Source organism: Aureobasidium namibiae, assembly GCF_000721765.1.
Source record: "Aureobasidium namibiae CBS 147.97 unplaced genomic scaffold scaffold_25, whole genome shotgun sequence".
NCBI lineage: Eukaryota > Fungi > Ascomycota > Dothideomycetes > Dothideales > Saccotheciaceae > Aureobasidium > Aureobasidium namibiae.
In genome coordinates, this window is record NW_013581184.1 from 1 (window position 1) to 20410 (window position 20410).

General features: G+C 46.0%; 5 protein-coding genes across 5 annotated transcripts; all 5 read right to left on the bottom strand.

Annotated features, from left to right (window-relative positions):
- Nucleotides 1-3141: 3141 nt before the first annotated feature.
- M436DRAFT_86074 (uncharacterized protein) lies at nucleotides 3142-3675 on the bottom strand (the record flags this gene model as incomplete). The annotated part of the gene is made up of 2 exons (XM_013567489.1): nucleotides 3142-3567; nucleotides 3619-3675. The coding sequence occupies 2 exons, from the start codon at nucleotides 3673-3675 to the stop codon at nucleotides 3142-3144; spliced, it is 483 nt and encodes a 160-aa protein (XP_013422943.1).
- Nucleotides 3676-5526: 1851 nt separating this feature from the next.
- Nucleotides 5527-6610, bottom strand: M436DRAFT_57781 (uncharacterized protein; the record flags this gene model as incomplete). Its single annotated transcript, XM_013567460.1, has 2 exons — nucleotides 5527-6300; nucleotides 6350-6610. 2 exons carry the CDS (start codon nucleotides 6608-6610, stop codon nucleotides 5527-5529), a joined length of 1035 nt encoding a protein of 344 aa, XP_013422914.1.
- A 1289-nt stretch (nucleotides 6611-7899) lies between these two features.
- M436DRAFT_10853 (uncharacterized protein) lies at nucleotides 7900-8751 on the bottom strand (the record flags this gene model as incomplete). The annotated part of the gene is made up of 2 exons (XM_013567422.1): nucleotides 7900-8547; nucleotides 8614-8751. Coding segments are annotated over 2 exons (786 nt in total), but the record flags the coding sequence as incomplete, so codon positions are not given.
- A 2925-nt stretch (nucleotides 8752-11676) lies between these two features.
- On the bottom strand, nucleotides 11677-14406 carry M436DRAFT_57601 (oligopeptide transporter protein; the record flags this gene model as incomplete). Its single annotated transcript, XM_013567433.1, has 1 exon — nucleotides 11677-14406. The coding sequence occupies one exon, from the start codon at nucleotides 14404-14406 to the stop codon at nucleotides 11677-11679; it is 2730 nt and encodes a 909-aa protein (XP_013422887.1).
- A 925-nt stretch (nucleotides 14407-15331) lies between these two features.
- On the bottom strand, nucleotides 15332-17881 carry M436DRAFT_76631 (putative transporter; the record flags this gene model as incomplete). The annotated part of the gene is made up of 12 exons (XM_013567490.1): nucleotides 15332-15369; nucleotides 15716-16047; nucleotides 16106-16248; nucleotides 16299-16332; nucleotides 16509-16701; nucleotides 16755-17042; nucleotides 17104-17138; nucleotides 17192-17288; nucleotides 17341-17481; nucleotides 17533-17627; nucleotides 17669-17698; nucleotides 17748-17881. The coding sequence occupies 12 exons, from the start codon at nucleotides 17879-17881 to the stop codon at nucleotides 15332-15334; spliced, it is 1560 nt and encodes a 519-aa protein (XP_013422944.1).
- Between the last annotated feature and the right edge of the window lie 2529 nt (nucleotides 17882-20410).

A 20410-nucleotide genomic window follows, 5' to 3' on the forward strand; every position in this document is an offset into this window, starting at 1 on the left:
GACTTATGAACCTTCTATAATGTCGTCTCCCTTATAGTTAATAGTAAAGTACCGTTATCGACCGCCTATAGAAGAGAAAGACTGTACGTAGACATAATGCTAGTACTCTCTATTATCCCTTATTAACCGCTATTTGTGCTTTTTATTATAGTGCTTACGGACCTTATCTCGACTAACGGTAATATAACTACACTCTTCTTTATTATAGATAAATGCGTCTTACGGTCTACCGAGTGACTAAATTAGGGGCTCTAGCGGCGGCGGTAAGCTTGCTTAAGTCGGCTATAAGATGTCTAAGTAAGAGAATGCCGTAACTATAGCAGCTTTCTCTTATGTAGTCCCACTATGCTCGGTGCGTAGATAATTGCTAAGATTAGATATAGCATAGTAGTGATGTTTATAGACAAGCACTTTATATAGTGTCTCGTACTATAACTAGTTATAAGCGTTGTCGACAGTAATTTTAAGCTTAACTACCGGGTCTCGAGAGATTAAGTCATTATTTGGTATGCTTTTTATGCTCGGTGTACGATGTGTCGCGATGTGTCGCAATATGTCGCAATTTGCGTAGTGTCGTACGTGCCCTCGCGGGCGTTAAAAGCCGAGCGACGTCTATTAATACTAGCGATGTAAAGACGTAATATAAGCAAAATTTTAAATAAGTATCTGTCGTAGTATGTAACAACGTGTATAGAGATGTCGCATGTAATTTTTATAGTTGTATAAACGTGAAAAGCGCCGATAACAGAGAATTTTAGGAAGCTAGGGGCCATTGTTAGGGGCCATTAAATAAATACCCGATTTGGCTTACCCTAACCCTACACTAACCGGATTCGTCCTAGGGATAGTTGCCCCCTAGGCGTCCTATTAGCTAGGGTCTCGAGAGATTAAGTCATTGTTTAGCATACTTTCTATACTTAGTATGCGATGTGTCGTAATGTGTCGCAATTTGCGTAGTGTCGTACGTGCCCTCGCGGGCGTTAAAAGCCGAGCGACGTCTATTAACACTAGCGATGTAAAGACGTGATATAAGCAAAATTTTAAATAAGTATCTGTCGTAGTATGTAACAACGTATATAGAGATGTCGCATATAATTTTTGCAGTTATATAAACGTGAAAAGCGCCGATAACAGAGAATTTTGGGAAGCTAGGGGCCATTATTAGGGGCCATTAAATAAATACCCGATTCGGCTTACCCTAACCCCACACTAACCGGATTCGTCCTAGGGACAGTTGCCCCCTAGGCGTCCTATTAGCTAGGTACGCCATAAAAAACATAATATTATAATCCACTACTTACTATACTTACGTACTGTCTTAACGCTATAGTTACTTTTAAACTTCTTCTCGGGCCTAGTACTACCGCTATGCTTTTAGTTAATTAAAAACAACGCCGCCCTACTAACGATATGCTACTTATAACACTATAACGACTGTCTAATTAATCGCTTCGTACCTATATACGTACGGTCTAACCCAAAATCGCTATTAGGTAAATGCTCGTCCTCGTATCGGGGTCTAGGTTACCTAGATTAGTGTCTTAATCGTGCTTCGATCGGGGTTCTATCTATAATCATTCGTTCCTAGTCCTAGCCGTATAAAATCGTCGCGTAATTTAATGCTTTTAAAAACGGGTTAGTTATAAATCGGCTATCGTCGTCTTAGATGGTGTCGCGGTTTACTACTCTCTCTTTTACTTCGGCTACTAACTTTGCTTATATCGTTATATAGACTCTTTCCTTCTATATGCTCTAGCTATTCGGTAGTAGCTAGATCGGATCTACTAGTTTAACTGTAAAATACATTTGCTATACTTACTATAGAAAAAACACTTAATATGCTTAACCCTCGACCTATAAACGATTAGGTGTCTACTTAGACTTCTTCTATATATTACCTCCTCGCTTTTACTAATTTACCTAATCGTATATATGCTAATAATGATCTTATATGCCTTTAATCGTACGGCATATGTATCTGCATTTACCGTTAGATTTATTGCCTAATACGTAACGTAATCCGTTATAGTATAATGGGAATCCGGTTACTAGTAGTGAATCTGGCGCTAGGTATATAACCTCTATCTTGTCTTATACGACGTCTTACACGTTTTCCTTTACGTATTACGCGATTTTCCGGCGCTCGGGGGCCTCTACTATTTCGGCGTGCTTATAACGTAAATGGCCCTCGATACGCGATGGGTTAATTACGTCGTAACACTAGATGCACTATATAATCTTATACTCGGCTCGCATAATAAATAACTCGTAGAAACGCTACTCTATACTTGCATTTAGTCAATCCATAGTGACAACGATATGACTCCCCTCGCGGTACTAATATGCCTTAAAAATGTCTAAACTATGTAACTCTAGGTGGACGCGACGCGTGTTTGGTACGCGTGCGGATGGGGTTTGGCTTACCTTTAGACCCTTAACTAGGGTTACATGGCGCTTTCCCCGGGCGCAATGCTGTCTAGACGTCGCCTACTCCACGAACATTAACTATCTTACTACGTATGGCTCTCCCTTTCTACATGCTTTTTACTAAAACTAAATATACTAAATTACGCATTAAAATTCGTTTTTTAATCTGTGATTTTTTCGACTCGAATTAATGGTGGTATGGGCAAACGAATCGACATCAAAATCTCAAACGAATCGACTCTCACACAAAATTGCTTGGCATGGATTTGTATGGGACTTTCAAACGAATCGACTCGATTCGTTCGTGGAATGATGGGTAGAGCCAGAATAGAAGTCTTTTCTAACCCTAACCCTACTTCAGGTTGGATAGCCTTGGTCTGCAGTTTGACAAATTTGATTTACAATTTATATTCTCTCGATCGGCAACGTCTCAACGATGGCGACCCTGACCATGCTGTAGATTAATACAAGATGTCTATGTCCCCGATGCAAGAATCCAGGCAGTAGGCGCTGAAACGTCGAGCAGAAAAAGCCTTGTGGGGCAAGGGCCGAAGAGTGTGAGTACCAATGCGAGAGTCGACGAACGAACGATCTTATGAAAAACTGGATTGCAATATACTGTGGTCGTGTGGTCGTGACTCGTGAGGCTTCTGATCAAAAGCGGTGGCAGACCGCGGGCTGGATCCGAAAAGACACATGAAGCTGAACAAGTGCTCAATAGACCTGACCAGCTTTGCGATCCTTGATTGCTTGTCCATGAGGAGAGAGCGGAGCCGTGGTACGAAGGTGGCTAGAAGAAGCATGGCGAGGAACATAGCTGGACGCACGGGTTGCGGAAGACGAGATTGTAGGTGACAAACTCTTCGAGTCCTCGTCCGGATTGTGGCTACTGAACATAGAGAGCCTATGACTTCCTGACTGCCTCTTGAGGTCGGAAGCATTATCGTCCGACCATTTGTCTGTTGACCAGCTTCTGCCGCTGATCTTGCTGAAGCGTCGAGTGGATTTGCTGACAGAGCGATCGAGTGATGTGTTTTGTGGTTGGCTCCAATCGGGCTTGTCTGTAGTTGTCGGATCCATCACAAAATCGCGGTCATTCTGTTCAGTACCCAGAGCACCTGCGGAGTGTGATCTTGAGTCCTGTACGCGTTGAGTCAGACACGCCATGTCGCAGTCGCAAGAGACCCGTACCTCTTTTTGTCTTCTGAGCCACACCAGAAGTTTTTGCAACGGCGCGCTGTTACTCATGATGAGATGATTATGAGGAGCCGTTCTTGATGTGCTGTTCTGTCTTGGCTTCGGGTCTCGAGATGAGTCTTTAGACTAGTCGTGTATAGGTTATCTGTGACCACAAAGGAATGCTTGCCAAAAACTCGAAGACATCGCGGTCTGCTTTATGTAGACCTGGAACATGCGTACTCTTGTGCGACTTTCTGCCGTCTCACACCTAGCCGTTCATGTCAGCCAGCCTATGCAAGATACATGCGACAAGTACACCAGAGAATACGCGCCTATAAGAGCTGTTCATAAGCCTGGTCCGAGAATTCAGAGTCAGCAGGAGCAACGATTGGATGCCGTTGATGTACAAGATACGTACAGGACGTGTGCACCAAAATCTCCGCATGTCGAAGGCAAAAACAAATCTAGGTTGAACCATGCAAAAATCACTGAGCTGTACGATATGCAGGGAGGTTCACATGCAGGCTCCAAAGTGTGCTACGGAGATTTTTGACAAATCTGTGGAGTCGTGTGTAAGTCGCAATGCCCCAACGCGGTCTCTAGAAGGCCGCATTCGCCTATTTAATACCTTGCTTACAGCAAGTCTATCAGTGACACGTGTGATGTTCAGATCCATGTACTTGTACGTAGTGCGGCTCCGGAACCTTAAATGCCCTTGCGGCCCAATCATGCCCTAAGAAATCCCCAGACGCGTCCAGAACCCCCAGCCTTGTACCAGGTACAATGCAGTAAGCCGATCACGTTGCCTCGGAAGTCCGATCTTTTTCAGCTGAGGGTCAAGATACGCGACACCTCGAAGTGCTGCTTATTGGTTCAAGACGTTACACTGGACACTTTCCATTGGACTGTGCGATAACACCTACGTATCTCGGCTCTTCCGACAGGTGTTTCCCGAGCCCTTGCCGCCTATCAAGCAGGCCTGAATACCGAGCCAAGATAGTGATCAATGTCTTTGTGTTGACCATCTCCGCGCCATTATCCCTCACAAGCTGAACGCGACCTCACGGAGTTCCCGATCTCCCAATGTACGACTGCAGTGCCAATGTATGCCTGATCTGAGAGCCGTCTGGGTTCGTTGCATCTGCCCGATGCCAATACGAGAGGAATGACTATCTCGCCCTCTTACACCCGCGATAGATAGGAGGTCTTCCCTGACTCGGCCTTCTTTCAGCTGACTATTATGAACTCTCAACAATTCTGCTGTCGCAAACTATACGACGTACCGTAATGTCCTGTGATAGGGACGCGTTCGCTTCATTTTCCACTTCTGTAGAGCACGGAGCTGGCACCCAGACCCTGGCAGCTACAAATATCGACGTCTGAATTTGTCGTGGCTCGAGGTTGAACTTTCCCTGTTGGAGACGACCAGATCTTTATTATCGGGTATCCTGCTAAGACATAGGAAAGTGTGCAATTGGCATGACCCTGATTTGTTCAAGAAGATACAAAATGTCCTTTTCTTCTATCAGTCTTGAACACAGAATGAGCAGTTTCTCTGCGGTAGGATGAAATGACAAATTCGCTTTTCAACATTCCTGCTTCTGATCTCACGGGAGTGTGTTTAAACTTTGATGCAGACTGTGGCGGTGAGTTCCTTTGCCTTTCTGACGAATTTTTGTGTTTCATAGACCACCACAAGCACGATGTACACTCATCAGTCGTATGTTGCGTTGTATCCGGCGTGCACCGATGTAGTCCTTATCGCTATGCTATTCGTTATCAATCGCGTTCATTCTATGCATGGTACAAGAGGCGAAAATGAGCTGTTGGACATAATGTTTGACCTGATTCAGTACAGAGCTACTGACTCTTGGAGAGTAGTCATCGACCTTCTGCTTCCTTTGCTGCGCCACCATTCCGTCAATCGCATCGTCCTTGTGCAGCTGATCCCGGAATTGGAAGGGCTTCCTGACATGCTGACGTATAGGGCTCCAAATCCCACCACTCCTTGTGAGTAATGGATACGGTGCATGTAGAAGTGATGTTGCTTTGCTTGGCTTCAGAATCGGTGTGAGCCACACCTTGCCCTGAATGATCAGTGCCGCTGGTCTCTCTGCGCCGAATTTTAAACAGATGTAGTTGTTCGAACAATGGCCTCAAGGTAGCAGCTGAAGAAGCAACAAGATCAGCGCCTATCTCAATAGTACACCATGTCATACCAGTGCGAAATCCAGAAAAGGTACCATGCGTCAGAGCTGGCCAAAAGACAGCCCGAAGTATCGCAGCCACTGATCCGGTGATGGCAAATGCGAAGATGCCTGCGACCATCAATTTTTCGCGCTTGTCCATTGTAGTGGCCCTGAAAATGATGATGACAGGTAAAGTAGCAAAGAGCCAGTCAGCCATAGCATTGAGGATAGCTTGCAGGATGTTGACAGCATTGAGGCCATTGATCGTGCCAACGCATTGATCTGACAATGTCTTTGCTGCATACTGTGTAGGATCGGAGCACCAAAACAGGACAAGGAACATGGAGGCGACACTGTCCGCGACGAAGATGGCAAGCATGGCATATACTAGCATACGCTGCCATCGCTCCAGCAAGAAGCGCAAAATGAAGAACGCAAGCGACAGCTTGGGCGTGATAGAGCTGCAAAGGTAGAGAACGACGTCAGAAATGACTACCTGCAATGCCTTGTGTCAGTTTTTTGCTTGTTGCAGGAAATCTTGAACTCAATTCTACATTGATTATCTTCTCAAAAGTCCCGAAGTCGAAGCTGAATGACTGCAGAAGACTGTCAAACTCGAAAAGTAGGCCGGTTTGAGTAATGAAGAAGACGAGGGTCAGGACACAGAGCCAATCTTCGACAAGGAAAACTCTCAGTAGCCTTTTTCTCACATATGCTCGCAGAACAACTGCGAGGACAGAGAATATTAGGAAAACTGTGGGAACGGCTACGCTGCTAGCTTCTCTGTAAGAGATCTCTGCAAGAGAGGAGGACATTGTGTGGTTTGAACAAGAGGCACATGCGATGTCAATCAAGCTGGAGCAGGGTTGCAGACTGACATGGACTTAAGTATTACATTCGCAGTACTCGAGAGCATGTTGTATGACCTCAGAATGTCTCTAGTTTCCAATGCATCCGTTAGATGTGAGAAATGGGAAAAGTTCCAGTGCTGTGATCTTTAGGGAGCTCATGTCTCTTGTAGGCTGATTACGCAGCATTGAACATCATTAGCCGTTCAATATGAATATTGCCCTGACTTGATACGCTAATCAGGCCCAGTCGGAGTTTCCGATCATGCTACTTGAGCCTGCCAAACTGTGGCTTCTCCCGGGTAGACCAGACTCGAGACCCTAAGTATGTTCTTTGGGTTGTGACTTTCAAACTTCATCCGATCCTCGTAAGCAGAGCTTGCCAACTACGATCCCCACAGCGCAGGACATGAGAAGCGCTCATGATATGAACAAAAATTCCCCGACGCTTTGAGACAGACGACGCCTGTCTGCTGATCACAAAAGCTGTCCACCTTACACCCTCGCAGGGCACTCTCTGAAGCTATCTATCTTGTATGTTATGGACGGTCAGCACCGTTGACTTTAGTTACTAGCCCTTTCCTGTCGCTCTATATGTCTGTTCTGCGAAGTGTGTAACCAGTCTGGGGTACATTACGAGCAATCGTTATATATAGCTACACCTTTAGTCTTTGCCCTAAGTGTCAAGCCAAAGAGGGAAATCAGGCGATAGACATAAGCTCAGTGATATTCTACAATCTCGTGAATAAGGTATCGTCATATAACAACTGATCTCCTCAAACAAAGAAGTCTTGATAGGGGATGCGTATAGTAACGGGTGGGAATACATGCTTATCAACGATGGAAGAAGTCAAAGCATAGTGGTTCGTAAAGTCTCCATTCTCCAAGCATGGCCAACTAAGATTAATAAGCTTATCATACAAAAAACAAACACTCATGGAGTCGAAGCTCGATAAATCGTATCAAACTTTCGTCTTTCAATGCCTAGCTGGCAATCATTGCTTGTGGTCGCTCAAAAATACAAATTCGGGAAGTTCATCCCAGGGTGTTTCCGGTGCCATGTAGCCACTTCTGTTCCCAACAGACGTGTTCACGGCTGTCGTGGCGATCGACATGTTCTCGCTCTTCGCCGAGCTTCCAAAAGTTTTGCTCGCTGAGTGCATTGGAACACCTGTGTCCTCTCCGCTGACAACGTAGGTCGGCAACGTAGGGTCCTTATACATGCCCTTTCTGCTCCTTCCACTCTTTTGCAAGAACAGCGGCGCCAATACTGGAATACTGGCGGCGATGATGACAACATTGATCTCCACGCACATGACCAAAATCAAGTGTCCTACTTCCTGCATGGACGGTGCGAATGTGTACAATGCATACACGTAGTAAACCTTGATCGCACTGGCGATAGTTGCGAAGAAGCTCAAGCCCAAGGTGGCGACGAGACCCAGGCGTGCACGCGGGGTCATGACTTTGATACTCCAAACAACCATTGCCGGCAATATCGTCAGGAAAAGATCAGTAACGGCGTTGAAGACTGATGTTGTAAGAGCTGCGGACTTGATGATTATGTGATGTACGCAAGATGGCGCAGACTCAGCCATGCCGTGAGCCCAAAGGTTGTGGAAGCTTCCGCACTGTGTGAATACCAAGATCGACATGGGTACGTTAATTAAGAGTTGGAGCGCGATGAAGGCATAGATGCAGCGTTTTCTAGTCGCTAATGTTGTGCTAAGAACACGCAACATATAAAGACAGAATGAGATGCGACTGAATAGCGGAGCCATGAAACCGACGGCATGGCAGATGTAGATATATTCCGCAAATTTGGGGGAGTGGAAGGCCGTCTGCTCGGTAAGGTTAGTACCGTATAGTAGTGTGCTTGAAACTTGGTAGACAATTGCAAGGAGCTGTGCATACGATTGTTAGCAAAAAGAGCTATGGTTGTTCAGATGGAAGACAGGAGTGCTATTTACCATTGAAAGGATCATCAGATAGTCTTCCCATGCTAGACCGTGGAACCGTAGGATCTTCAGGACACCTCTTGCTATGACGATGACACCTGACAAGGTGGTCAACACCCAGCCAAAGCCTACGACTGCTGTTCCCAGCTCCGTCATGATGATCTTGTCGCTATAGGACGTCAGTCCCGTGTATAGGTGAAAGTCGAATCTGAAACGCGCATTGGGAAGGGGGGCAATGTAAATTTATCCTAAATCCTCGTACAGTGAAACACTGCCATAGCAAGTTCCAGCTTTATTGAACGGTTTTACACGATCCGAACTCTATCTTTAACGGCGAAAAAAAGAATGAAGTGGACCACCGAAAAAAGCCGGATGATGTGGAGGCTGACATTGAACAGCGAAGGATGAACCGACCGTTGAACAAATCTCCTTGAAGGCTCGATGCGATGGGTTCATAAAGATCGCTACTCAGCTTCGGTTCTTGACCAAAGAGAAAAAAATCATGACAAGGAATCTCAAGGTTGGCTGTTATGAGGAACATCGACAACGCGACAGCACATTCCAAAGCGGCGGCAAATACACTGATACACAGGAATGCACTTTGTTAGATGAGGAGCCTTACACAAGGAAGATGGCTGGATAATCCTCGGAGTAGGAACGTATTATTCCAGCCTCAGTGCAACGGCTGTCCGTGTTCGTCGGTACTTGGTCACCGGAAACGACTTTATCGACTTCGACGTTTGACGAACTGCGGTTTTGGCAGGCATAACTTCGAAGTGTTCCAAAGCAGATCTTCGGCCCTATACACTGCAAAGCCCAAGATGGCAAGAGGTCCCGGGATTTGAAAGTGTCAAGGCCTAGTTTGTTTCCAGAAAGGTTCTACTGTCTGCATCTGTAGGTTTATACAGCCACAAGTCACTAGATTGAACACGTTTGTCCGCACTGAACAGTGACATCTGCCGCTCGCGGAAGGGAACTCCTGCCAGTGTTGGAGCCTTGGTTTCCTCTTCCAAATTCAATCGGTATGAGTTCTGAACTCAATTCAGGCGACGCGACGCCGTGTGTATGTTTTTGTTACACCGATAATCAAAATATTGCTCCCAACATTACCGATGTCTAGCTTGTTTGACACCAAGACGGGATGATTGGCGACAATAGTTTAAGTCAAGGAGCGGCTATTCAGTTAAAAGAATAGAAGTTATAACTAACGTACTAAGTTCTAGCTATAAAAAGCAAATTATAGCTTTTAGAGTCTAGAAAAGTAAGTAAAGTATGCTACTTATTACTTATTAGGCTATAGATATTAATATATCCTATATAAAGATAAGATATCTTTAATAAAAGAGACTTTAAATTCCCTTAAATTTATTTCTAACATTAGTACTATAGGTATAGTAGTTTATAGATATTTTTAGAGATAGTAGTATAGGTAGTAGTTATATAAATAAGAATACTAGTAATAATAATAGTTTATTAAGTAAGAGAATTCCTCTAGCTATAGTAGATACTACTTATAGTATACTCTTATATAGTAAGCTACTTATAATAGTTAGACTTTAGTAAACTATAAGAACTCTAATAGCTTAGTATTAGTAAAGTATTATTCTTTATCCTATTCCTAGTTAGTTAAAAAGTATTATATAGTATTAAAAGGTAGAATAACTAGAGAGAATAGATATTAAGAAGTAAAACTAATTATATATATTAATTAAGTTATCTAACTACTATTATAACTCTAAAGCTTTTGGATTATAGATTCTCTATATTACCTAACTTTCTCTTATAATATCTATTACTCTAACTACTATATTATAATAACTTATTTATTATAATTCTAAGTAAGCCTAAAGTATATAGTTATATACTCTAGAAGTATATATATAATATTAGTCTAAAGATTTCTAATTATAAACTATAGACTAAACCTATATATATAGCCTTAAAGTAAGGCTACTAAGATTAATTAAGCTATATATTATAGGTATTACTTATACTTACTTCCTTATATATATACTCTCTCTCTTTTTAAAAAGTAAGAAGAGTTACTATTAATACTACTACTACTATAAGAAGAGAGTCTAGAATGTACGTCTAGATTATACTAGGATGTATAAGGTAAGAACCTTAAGGAACTCTAAGTTTTAGTAAAAGAAAGCCTAGAATATACTATAATCTAGTATAAGTATAGTACTAGGTAATATATAGAGATAGTCTTATAATATCTACTCTATATCTAACTATAGTTCGTACTATAGAACTTTTTAATATAAATTCTATATTTATAGTTATATAGCCTAGTAATTAAAGAACTTTCTTAATAATCCTTTCTTATTAGATAGACTTAACTAGCTAAATAGCTACTATCTTAGTATATTTATAAGCTTTATTCTAATAAGTTTTTATATTCCTATCTAGCTATAACGTTATGCTATTAGGAAGCGCTTTAATCTAAGTAGTAATAGGTATATAGACTATCTTACTAGCTTTTTTTATACTTATTATTCTTAAGTTTAATATAAGAGTAAGCTTAAAGTACTAAGCTAAGAAGGAGAAGCTTATAGTTAGCGCCCCTTTAAGTAGTTAGTAGCTAATGGTCTACGCTTAATAGCATACGCCGCTACTATAGCAAGATTTTGCTGCCTTCCTAAATAAGAAGTTTTAGGCGATAAGGCTATTAACACACGTAGACAAGGGTTACGAACTAGTTATAGAGGATCATTATCTATATATGGCTTGTTACAAAAGCGATCGTTAAAGGGCATTAGTAGAAATGGACATCCATCGATCCACTCACGTGTGGAAGATGTCGAGTATTAGTTATCACTAACAGAGAAGTCGATTGGTAATTCCAGACTTTCGGCCATGTCAAAGTTCCAGCAAAATCAGACAGGTCTTAGTCGATAGTGTTTGCATTAATCGCACACCTATAAAGACTAATTCAGGTCACTACAGAGTTTCGTGGCATGATGACATGGTCGATAAGCTCCGATCCATAGAGTTCATCTCACGGACATTGCAAACAATAGCATGCTACCGCTCAATATCTTCTTCCTACCTAGGACATCCACATCAAAATCATTTCCAAGAATCAGGCCCGAAGTAGCCCTTTGCAGGTAAATCGGTGATTAGTGCTTGCTGTCCAGCACCTCCATCAACACCTTGTGAAGTAACTTCGGTGCCCCACCAGTTCACATTCACCGCGTGGTACTGGACGGCAAAGAAGATGATGACTCCTGACAAAGCTACACCAGCATTAAGAGCAGCTGCCAGAACGTAGTTGTATTTCTCCCACCAGGCTGTCTTATACCTCCTCAGATAGTACATGAATCCAAACGACAAGTAGACGGCACCGGTGAAGTATGTCAGATTGAGCGGAGCCCACCAAAGGAAGCCGTTGATGATGAGAGACGGATGAACATCCCTGAGCCAGGAGACGGGTGTGAAGACGAGGAGGTTCAAAGGGCCAAAGATGGCAGATGGAAGCCTCGTCTGGGCGACGTTTCGTAAAGACGATCCATAGCGCTTGACTGACCACCAGACCAGTGCAAGGAGGAAGCCCAGTAGAAACATGTACTTCATGAATGGATAGAACTGGCCGAAAATACGAGCAGGTCCGATGGCTCCCCAAACGACAGATGAGGAGAAGTATACCTCTGATCCATTTGCACAATTGAACTTGGCAGCCTGATCTGGTGTACAGATACCCTTGATATCAGTGTCCACGAAGTCGACACATCCGTATGCAACCAGGGATGTAACGATAGCACTAATGAGTTGACCGCGATACATAGCACGCGGAGGGACCTTAGCGTACAAACCCATCTTCTGATCTGATGTGTAATTATCAGCTTGTCCATTAATGTTGTATCCATATGCTTTGACAAACATCAGTGCCTCTGGACGACCGGGCAAGGCATATCCGACGACGAGCTCAGTCACCACGTTGAGTCCTTGTGTCGTTCCCGAGATTGCATAAAGATAACTCATCGGGACCAGAAAGACCAAGTTCAAGATGATGACAAAGAATATAGTCCACACGGGCGTCTGTAGCGCATCATATGTTTTGAGAATGATGATGGCGAAAGCAAAGGCAATGGCAGCGATGGCCAGGAACCACCAATCCGGAACTTCCTTGTAATTTCGCATCATCCTGGTGAAAGGGTCGCTGAAGCCGTCGTAGACGCTGCCCTCACTGTCCATCAGGTGCGCAGTATGGTGGAGCGACTGCTTCAAGTCCCCTCTTGCGAGCGAGGCAATTGCTTGCTTACCCTTCAAGGTCATGTTCCTGACAAGCGACCAGGCGGCTTGGACCATTCGCTTGTAGGCTTGAGCGAGTGGTCTCCAGAAGTCGAGGATGATGAATACAAAGGTCAGAGTGTAGAATGCGAAGTACGCACTGTAGGTGACGAGGTTTCCAGCACTGTAAAAAGCTGGAGAGTAGTTAGAGTATTCCTCGTAGTCCAGACGTCCACCAACCATGACTTTGGTGATATTGTATGGGTTGCCGGTGTTGTCGAAAATGCCCGACGAGTTGATCGGCAGATAAGCGGTCCACATGAAGTTTGAGTAGTATGAAGCCAGGATGATCAACCCACCTATCACCATCCCGATGTACTGTTGGATCTGACTGAAGAAAGGCCATGTCAAAGGGAAAGCGTATGTCGAGATAATGTTCCAGTCAAAGGATGAGACTGGGTTGAAGCCCAAGCCGAACTGTGAACCTGTCACCGCAGCGAGGTTGAAGTTGTTGGGTTTGATCCATGTCATCCAGGCAAAGTAACTCAGTGCAGGGAATAGGTAATCCGGGAGCCAGAAGTACACAGCCATGGCGCCAAAGAAGATGAAGAAGAACTTGTAACGCGACATGCGCCAGCCATTGTTATTTTCGTGCGACTCTTTGACCAACAAGGCGCGGTTCAGAGCTACGGTAGGAAGAATGCTCGGCCAGATCGCATGGATAGGGTACACAACAAATCTTCGAAGCATGCCGGCGAAACCAAGGCCCATGAGTTGAGTAGAGAGTAGTAGAAGAATTTCATACTCGGGCGTCAACCACTTGTCTTTGTAGTAGACTTGCTGTGTCTGGATATTCCAGAAGACGTATGCAGAAGTAAGTCCGACATTGACGATGATAGTCGAAAGCACTTGTTCTTTGTAAGTCCAAGGGCCAGGGTTGACTGAGTGTCTCTTGCCAAACATAGTGATACCCCAGTCTGGTAAGGCCCAAGCGACAAACATGCCACAGGGATACAGCAGGATCTGGGCGACACTTGACTGCAAAGTGATATTGGGATAACGAGAGTTGAACAGAGAGTTGATGAATTGTCCGATACAGGCCCATAGAAGACCTATCACATGGGCTCTGATGGTTTCGCAAGGCATGTCGACGTCGTCGTCGGGACGTGTGACAGCGCGGACCTCGGGATATGGTGAGTAAAACACGTTGATGGCTGTTTGTTTCTTGAGGATGAGTTCCCATTCGTCGATGGACTGTCCGTCGACAGGTCCCTCCAGTAGACGGCAGAGCTTATCTTTCTGTGAGGCAGAGAAGTTGTAGTCATAGGTGTGCTCCTCGAGTAGTTCTTCGATGAGCTTGCGACATTCCGCGACTGTCAAAGCCTCGACCTTGTCCATGACCACACCAACATCATTCTCGACATCAAGAGTGGTATGCTCGACGAAGGCAATCTTGACGTCTTGTACCTGGCCCTTGGTGTTCTTTTCGTCGAAGCTAGTAGAGTCGTCTTGAGAAGCCGGGATGGCGTCGTGTTGTTTTTCGTTTGGACCGACAGAGTAGATATCCATTTGTGAGTCGACAATGTCTCCATCGGTAGCGACGGCGTTCTTTCGGGACGACATACTGGGTGGCAGATGAGAAGCTGCTGACTCGGTCTGTGAGAGATCAGGACTTGGAAATGTGCACGACACAAGCTCATGCTTATACCTTGGTAGGGGGAGCCTCGATATTCTCCAGAAGCCCATCCCATGGCTCACAACGACAAAATGCTATCTATGGTGTGATCGCGTGGCCTCTGGGCCTCGCGGCCTTCCACATACGGCCGGATTGCAGGCATTGACATTGGGGGTTGTCGCGCAGGCTAAGACAAGATAAGCAAATCAGATTGGATGCAACAGCTCGTGTCCGAGGATGCTGAAGACCCTACGCGGATGTGAGGAACGCCTAGTGCTAATTTTAAATTCAGGGTACGAGAATCTCGCCTACTTGCACCGGAAGTTCGGGAATAAGATAAGCATTACGACAGCTTGGCGACTGGGCTTAAGCCAGACAAGCCTTTCTGAGAATCTCACCAAACCAGATGCGGCAGGTGGTGGGCAAATCATCGTTCACTAAAGCAAGTCTAGAAACGAAGGAAAAGCCAATTGCACGTCGCAGAGTGATAAACAATCCTTGTGTCCTGGAAATAGTTGAGCAGACCTCTGATAGCCATTGCTAACGACCAAGTCCAGAGGAAACTCTCGTATCGCAAAAAAAGTGGCCGAAGCGTTAGCTGTGTCGCGCAAAGTGATTCGCCGCTTATCAAAACAAAGTACGTGGCTTAACAATAAGGCCCGGATTGCCGTGCAAGCTATAGAACCCGCAGTGATACGCCCGAGTACTGGAGGCACGTAGATTACTAGACTTGGTCGAAAGTACAGCTGCATGACAGCTCGTATATCGCGCGACTGACGGCGTACTCGCGATAAGGCCGTGACACTTCGCGCGGCAAGTCTACGCTCGTGCATACTCTGGGGCTTGTAGGCCAGGTTCTGGCCACATCGACCTGCATTATGGTTGATATCTTATGGATAATCTCAAGCGATGACGAACGGTTCGCCCAACGTCGCAGTACATGAATTCGCGGTCTTTGATTCAGATGATCAACAGCCATCGCACTGGTCGCAAGCCTGTTAAATGATGGTCTTGCTACGAGACGGAGTCTGCTCCCAAGTTTTGGTAGTGCTTTCTCGATGACTGCTGTATACCTCAATGCTACACCTCAAACCTAACATGGCCCGTGCCATATCGATCTTGATCCCCTCACTCAGGCCATCTTGTCGTTGATATCCTCGACATGGACCGTATTCTCCTCCACCCCGTTGTCCTTGACGAGACCATGGCGTTGGCGAAGCTCCTGGTTGTCCTCAATCTCGTGCGCCTTGACTTTGATCTCTTCCACTGCGTCGGCACCGTCAACGGTTTGGTTGATCTCCTCGAGGGTGGCACCTTTGGTTTCAGGAAAGCAAAAGAACACAGTGACCAATTGAATAACGAGCCAGCCCTCAAAGAAGAAGTAGAACTTCCAGCTTCCTGCTGCGATACCGAGTGGGATGACATATTGTGAGATGGCAAGACAGACGTAGGTCGCTATGTTTTGCATGAGTAGACCATTGGCACGAATCTTGAAGTTCAAGATCTCCAGAGGGTATGAGATGCTCAAAGAGATCCTACCAGTCTTGTTAGCGTCCACAGGTCTCGAAGAGCAGCGTAGCTTGGCGAACATACCATGCAAAGTTGTAGAAGAAGTTGTGGAAGAAGATCATGGCGATGACACCCTTGCCCCAAGAAGTTTGCTTGGGATTCTGCAACTGTCTAGCAGTGAGAGCGATCCAAGTTGCAAATGTGCAGCACATGCCGCCGGCAGCGATCTATCTCTTGTCAGAATGTGTTTTGTCAGCCAGCGTCTCGGAATGCTCACCAGGAACAAAGGTCGGCGGCCAAATCTATCAACCCTGTGATCGCATGTTCAGTCAGCAGAGTTCGTAGAAGAGTAGGAGCGGTACGTATGCAACGAGTACGCTTGATCTTTGAGCCCGACATCGACGGAATGGCGTCCAAGACGCCGTTTCGTTACACCGAACTCAATTGCAAAGCAGAGTCGCTGTATGTGCACCTTCATCGCACTAACATTGAAGCCCAGAACCACGCCTCTACCATGTTGACCATGAGGATGAAGCCGTTGAGCTTGTTCTGGTAGTTAGGACTGTCGATACCGATGTCCTCGAGGATGTTGTGCAAGTAGTATCCCGTCAAACTAGTGCCGGAAAACTGGGCAAACACACCACAGCAAAGACAAAGGAAGACACGTTTGCGATTAGCCCCTTTCGACAGTGTCAGTATGCGAAATTCTCTCGGGTCTGTAGGTGGGACTTACTGGTGGCAAACAGGTCCTTCCAACGCCCACTCTGTTCGCCAAGCTTGATGGTCGCCTGCATCTCTGCAAATTCAAATTGCACGAAACCGTCATCGGGATTGCCGTTGGCATGATACTTGGCAAGTATCTTGAGTGCTTCTTCGTTTCTGCCCCTTGACACCAGCCAACGAGGAGATTCCGGGAGCAAGAAGACTAGGAAGACCTGAACAAGGGACGGTGCTGCTTGTAGCAGACTCGGCAACCTCCAAGACCAGTTTGAGTTGATGTAGAGGGTGCCAAAAGTGATCCCTGTAAATCCTTGTCAGAGAATTGTCCTCAAGCAGCGATCGGCGCTTGGAGTATTACTCACAGCCTCCGAGGAAAGCACCAAAGTAGTATTGAGTGCTTTGGACATGTTAGGACAGCGACTCGAGGTGAGAATGTTCGAAACAACATACTTGTACAGCGCTGTGATTTTACCACGTTCGGCAGGATGGGCCAGCTCGGTGATAAGAAGGGGCGAACCGAGACCCGAGAAGCCAGAACCCATGCCAACTGGACTTTAATCAGTTTCTGCGATGGAGACTTTGCCGCTGATCAAACGTACTGAGAAATCTAGCCGCGGTGAACATGTGGATGTTGACGGAGAAGCACTGTACAATGCCTGCGATGACAACGGTACAGCATCCGAGGAAGATGGTCCATTTACGGCCACCATAGTCTGCCATATATGGACCGAGGATGAGACCTAATGCAACTATGAGTGCGATTCTTTCGGGGACAAATAATCAAAACTTACTGACCAAGCCTCCCACTGTTTGTATACAGTTCAGGAGGCCCTGAGTGGAGCCATGAGGGTAGTTGAAGACTATCGCCTTGTCAGGATATACTATTCTTGTTCCAGGATGTGCGACCACTTGCATTTCTCATAGTACGTTATGGATTGCACTCCGTTCATCAGCGACCTTGACTGTATCAGTTGCTGCTCAATGTAAGTTATGGCAATAGACATACCCATCGTAACCATTAGTCGCAGAAGATAACAGTGCAATCAACAGCAGAGCATATAGCTTTCTGCGACCAGGATCCTTATACCAAGGAGTAACATCAGCCATCAGCTGTGCAATTTCTTGCTGTGTCGACGCCATGTTGGTTGACAAAATTGAGTTGTTGTTGATGATCGAACAGAACCATTGGTCCTGGCCATATATGTGCATCGACACCTTGCGACACATAGGCTAAATGCCTTGAAACTTCGATACATCTCCATCGGGGCGACGGGTCAAGACGCGCAGCAGCAAATTGAAGACAAGTACCCCGCACCATAAAGCCATGAGATGGACGGAGCCCCAGGTTAATATGCAACCCGCGCGGGACCCCAGAACTCCCCCGCCTTGTTCCCGAGTCCGGAAGTAGATCTGCAATGCAGGGAGATGTTCTGGACATCCCACTCTTTCACTAGCCTGTGTCAGATGCCAGGTGGTAAACTCTTGCCAGAAGCACTCGAAGCTTGCAATATACATGGCCAGCCGACAACTTGGTGAGCCTCGCTTGGATGGAAGCCGGTAAGTCTCCCAGCCGCTCAAAGAACGTTGAAAATGACTTTGACGACCAGGCAAAGACGACTGCAAGTAACTCGTGATCAACGAAGATCAAATCGGCAGGCGCCACAGATCCTTCTGGCATTCGCGGCCTTGATCTTGATTGGCGTGAACTTGGCATTTTGACCAAGCATCTAGATCAAGCTTCCCCGGCAAATTGCATCCTAGGCTATTCCGGTGATCTGAGTTTGTTCTGACGGAGCTTGTCTGTCTGGTCCTCACTCGAAATGTGTCTTGGGGACACCAGACAAGTGATCGTGTTTCTCCAGGCTATGTTCAGAACCTCTTGACTTTAGCCGCGCAGCGTTAGTCTGCTTACGCAGCTTCGGAGTGACTTGTGTATCGGAAATTTTTCGTGATCACAGGTTTGTCTCCATTGATACCGAAGGCACGATTGAGAATACAGTATGTTGGATCTTGTAGTCGGATAACAAGTCGTCTTCCAGGCTTCGGATTCGGTCAACGAGCTCATCTCGATGTATGGTAAATCTGATCGCTCGGGCAGCCTACATCTGTAAGAATCGTGACCAAACTGGTTTTACTAACGATGATAGCAGGGTGAATCGTCAAGACGCAAGTTGCTGATTCTGTCGGCCAAAGTACCACTCCTACAGCTTCTTGTCGAAAGCAATTCTGGTTGGCCAAGATCTTGAGAAATTCGTAAAGCTCGTTGTCCAAAGGCTGACATCCACCTTTCGGGTCGACCGCAATAGCTCGAGTTGGGCTAGTCTTGGACGGGCGCATTCATTTCTGTTGGGCGTACGTCAATCAAGCGCTGATTGTCGTTCATACGCTTATGGGCTGAAAAAGCCTGCGGTTGGCCGTCTGCGCATCACGCATACAGCGCGCAGGCTCTGTCGGTCACGACGCGCTCTGCGCTCATATTGGAAGCCGAACACAGCAGTGACCGAGAGTTGCACTCGATGTACCTGCGAACTCTATACCAGCTCCAATCCATCACAGTCATTGCGCTATTCGTTGGAGGCAACAGAAGCAAAAACACTACCAAGTCAGCTGGATAATTGAGCATGGTGGAGCTGTCGGACGATCCAAAAGTCGTGGAACTGTGCCAAGATCAAGTCGTCCCTTGTTGCATACGAATTATGCAGATGCCACTTTGCCGAAGCGGCGCTCGGACGGTCATTGTTCTTCGTCAACAAACACTTCATTGTTCCACTCAGATGAACGGCTTTTGCTACACATGCAATATGCTCTCAATTCTCATTTTCCAGTTACTACAATGCTCATGCCCGGGCCGATGGCCCTGTGCTCATTCAATATGGATAAAAACAAGGTCGTCGATGTTGGCGACAGTATTGGTGTGAGAGTGCCAGCGCTCGCTTCAGAAGATTGCCTACGAACATTTTCCCACGAAATCTCACCTCTTCGATGATACCAAGAACTCAGGAATACGTGGGTCTTAGACAGCTGCCTCTGCGCTCACCTCTAGAAGCTCAAGCCTCGACATGCTCCCATGAACGAGGCGAGCGCATGCGAAAGGCGGCAGAAATCGTTGCTGAGAGAGCCACCCTGCTTAGCTCGCGCCCAAAGTCATCTGATTGGCCTCCCTCGCTTTGTCTGTGGGTCATCCGCACCATAATTATGTCTTCCGCTGCACCTGCTCCATCTCCACATCCAGAGTGCTGTTTTCTACTATTTGAAGGACATGCCCTCACTGCGACATATACCAGATAATAAACGACGGTCTCGCACGGGATGCTTGACTTGTCGTAAGCGACGAAGAAAATGTAAGACCGTTCTCGATCCACGCACAACGCCCGCAACATTTCTACTCTAGATCGCGTCATGCTTGTTGCCCTTTCCGTCACAGCAGTCACTGAGCTTGGGAGCAGGCGACGAGGGAAAGCCGAATTGTCAGAGCTGTTCTGTGAGGAGTGTGACATGCAGATATGGCGACTGGACTTTTGTGTTTGACGGACCGCAAAGACCAATCGCGAACGGTGACGCGACGCAAGTGGACGTCGACGGTGACTCCCACCCTACGATAGCAGCATCACCATCTACGACGACAGTCGACGTCGGCAACTATCATCAGACTAACGGTATTGATGCGTC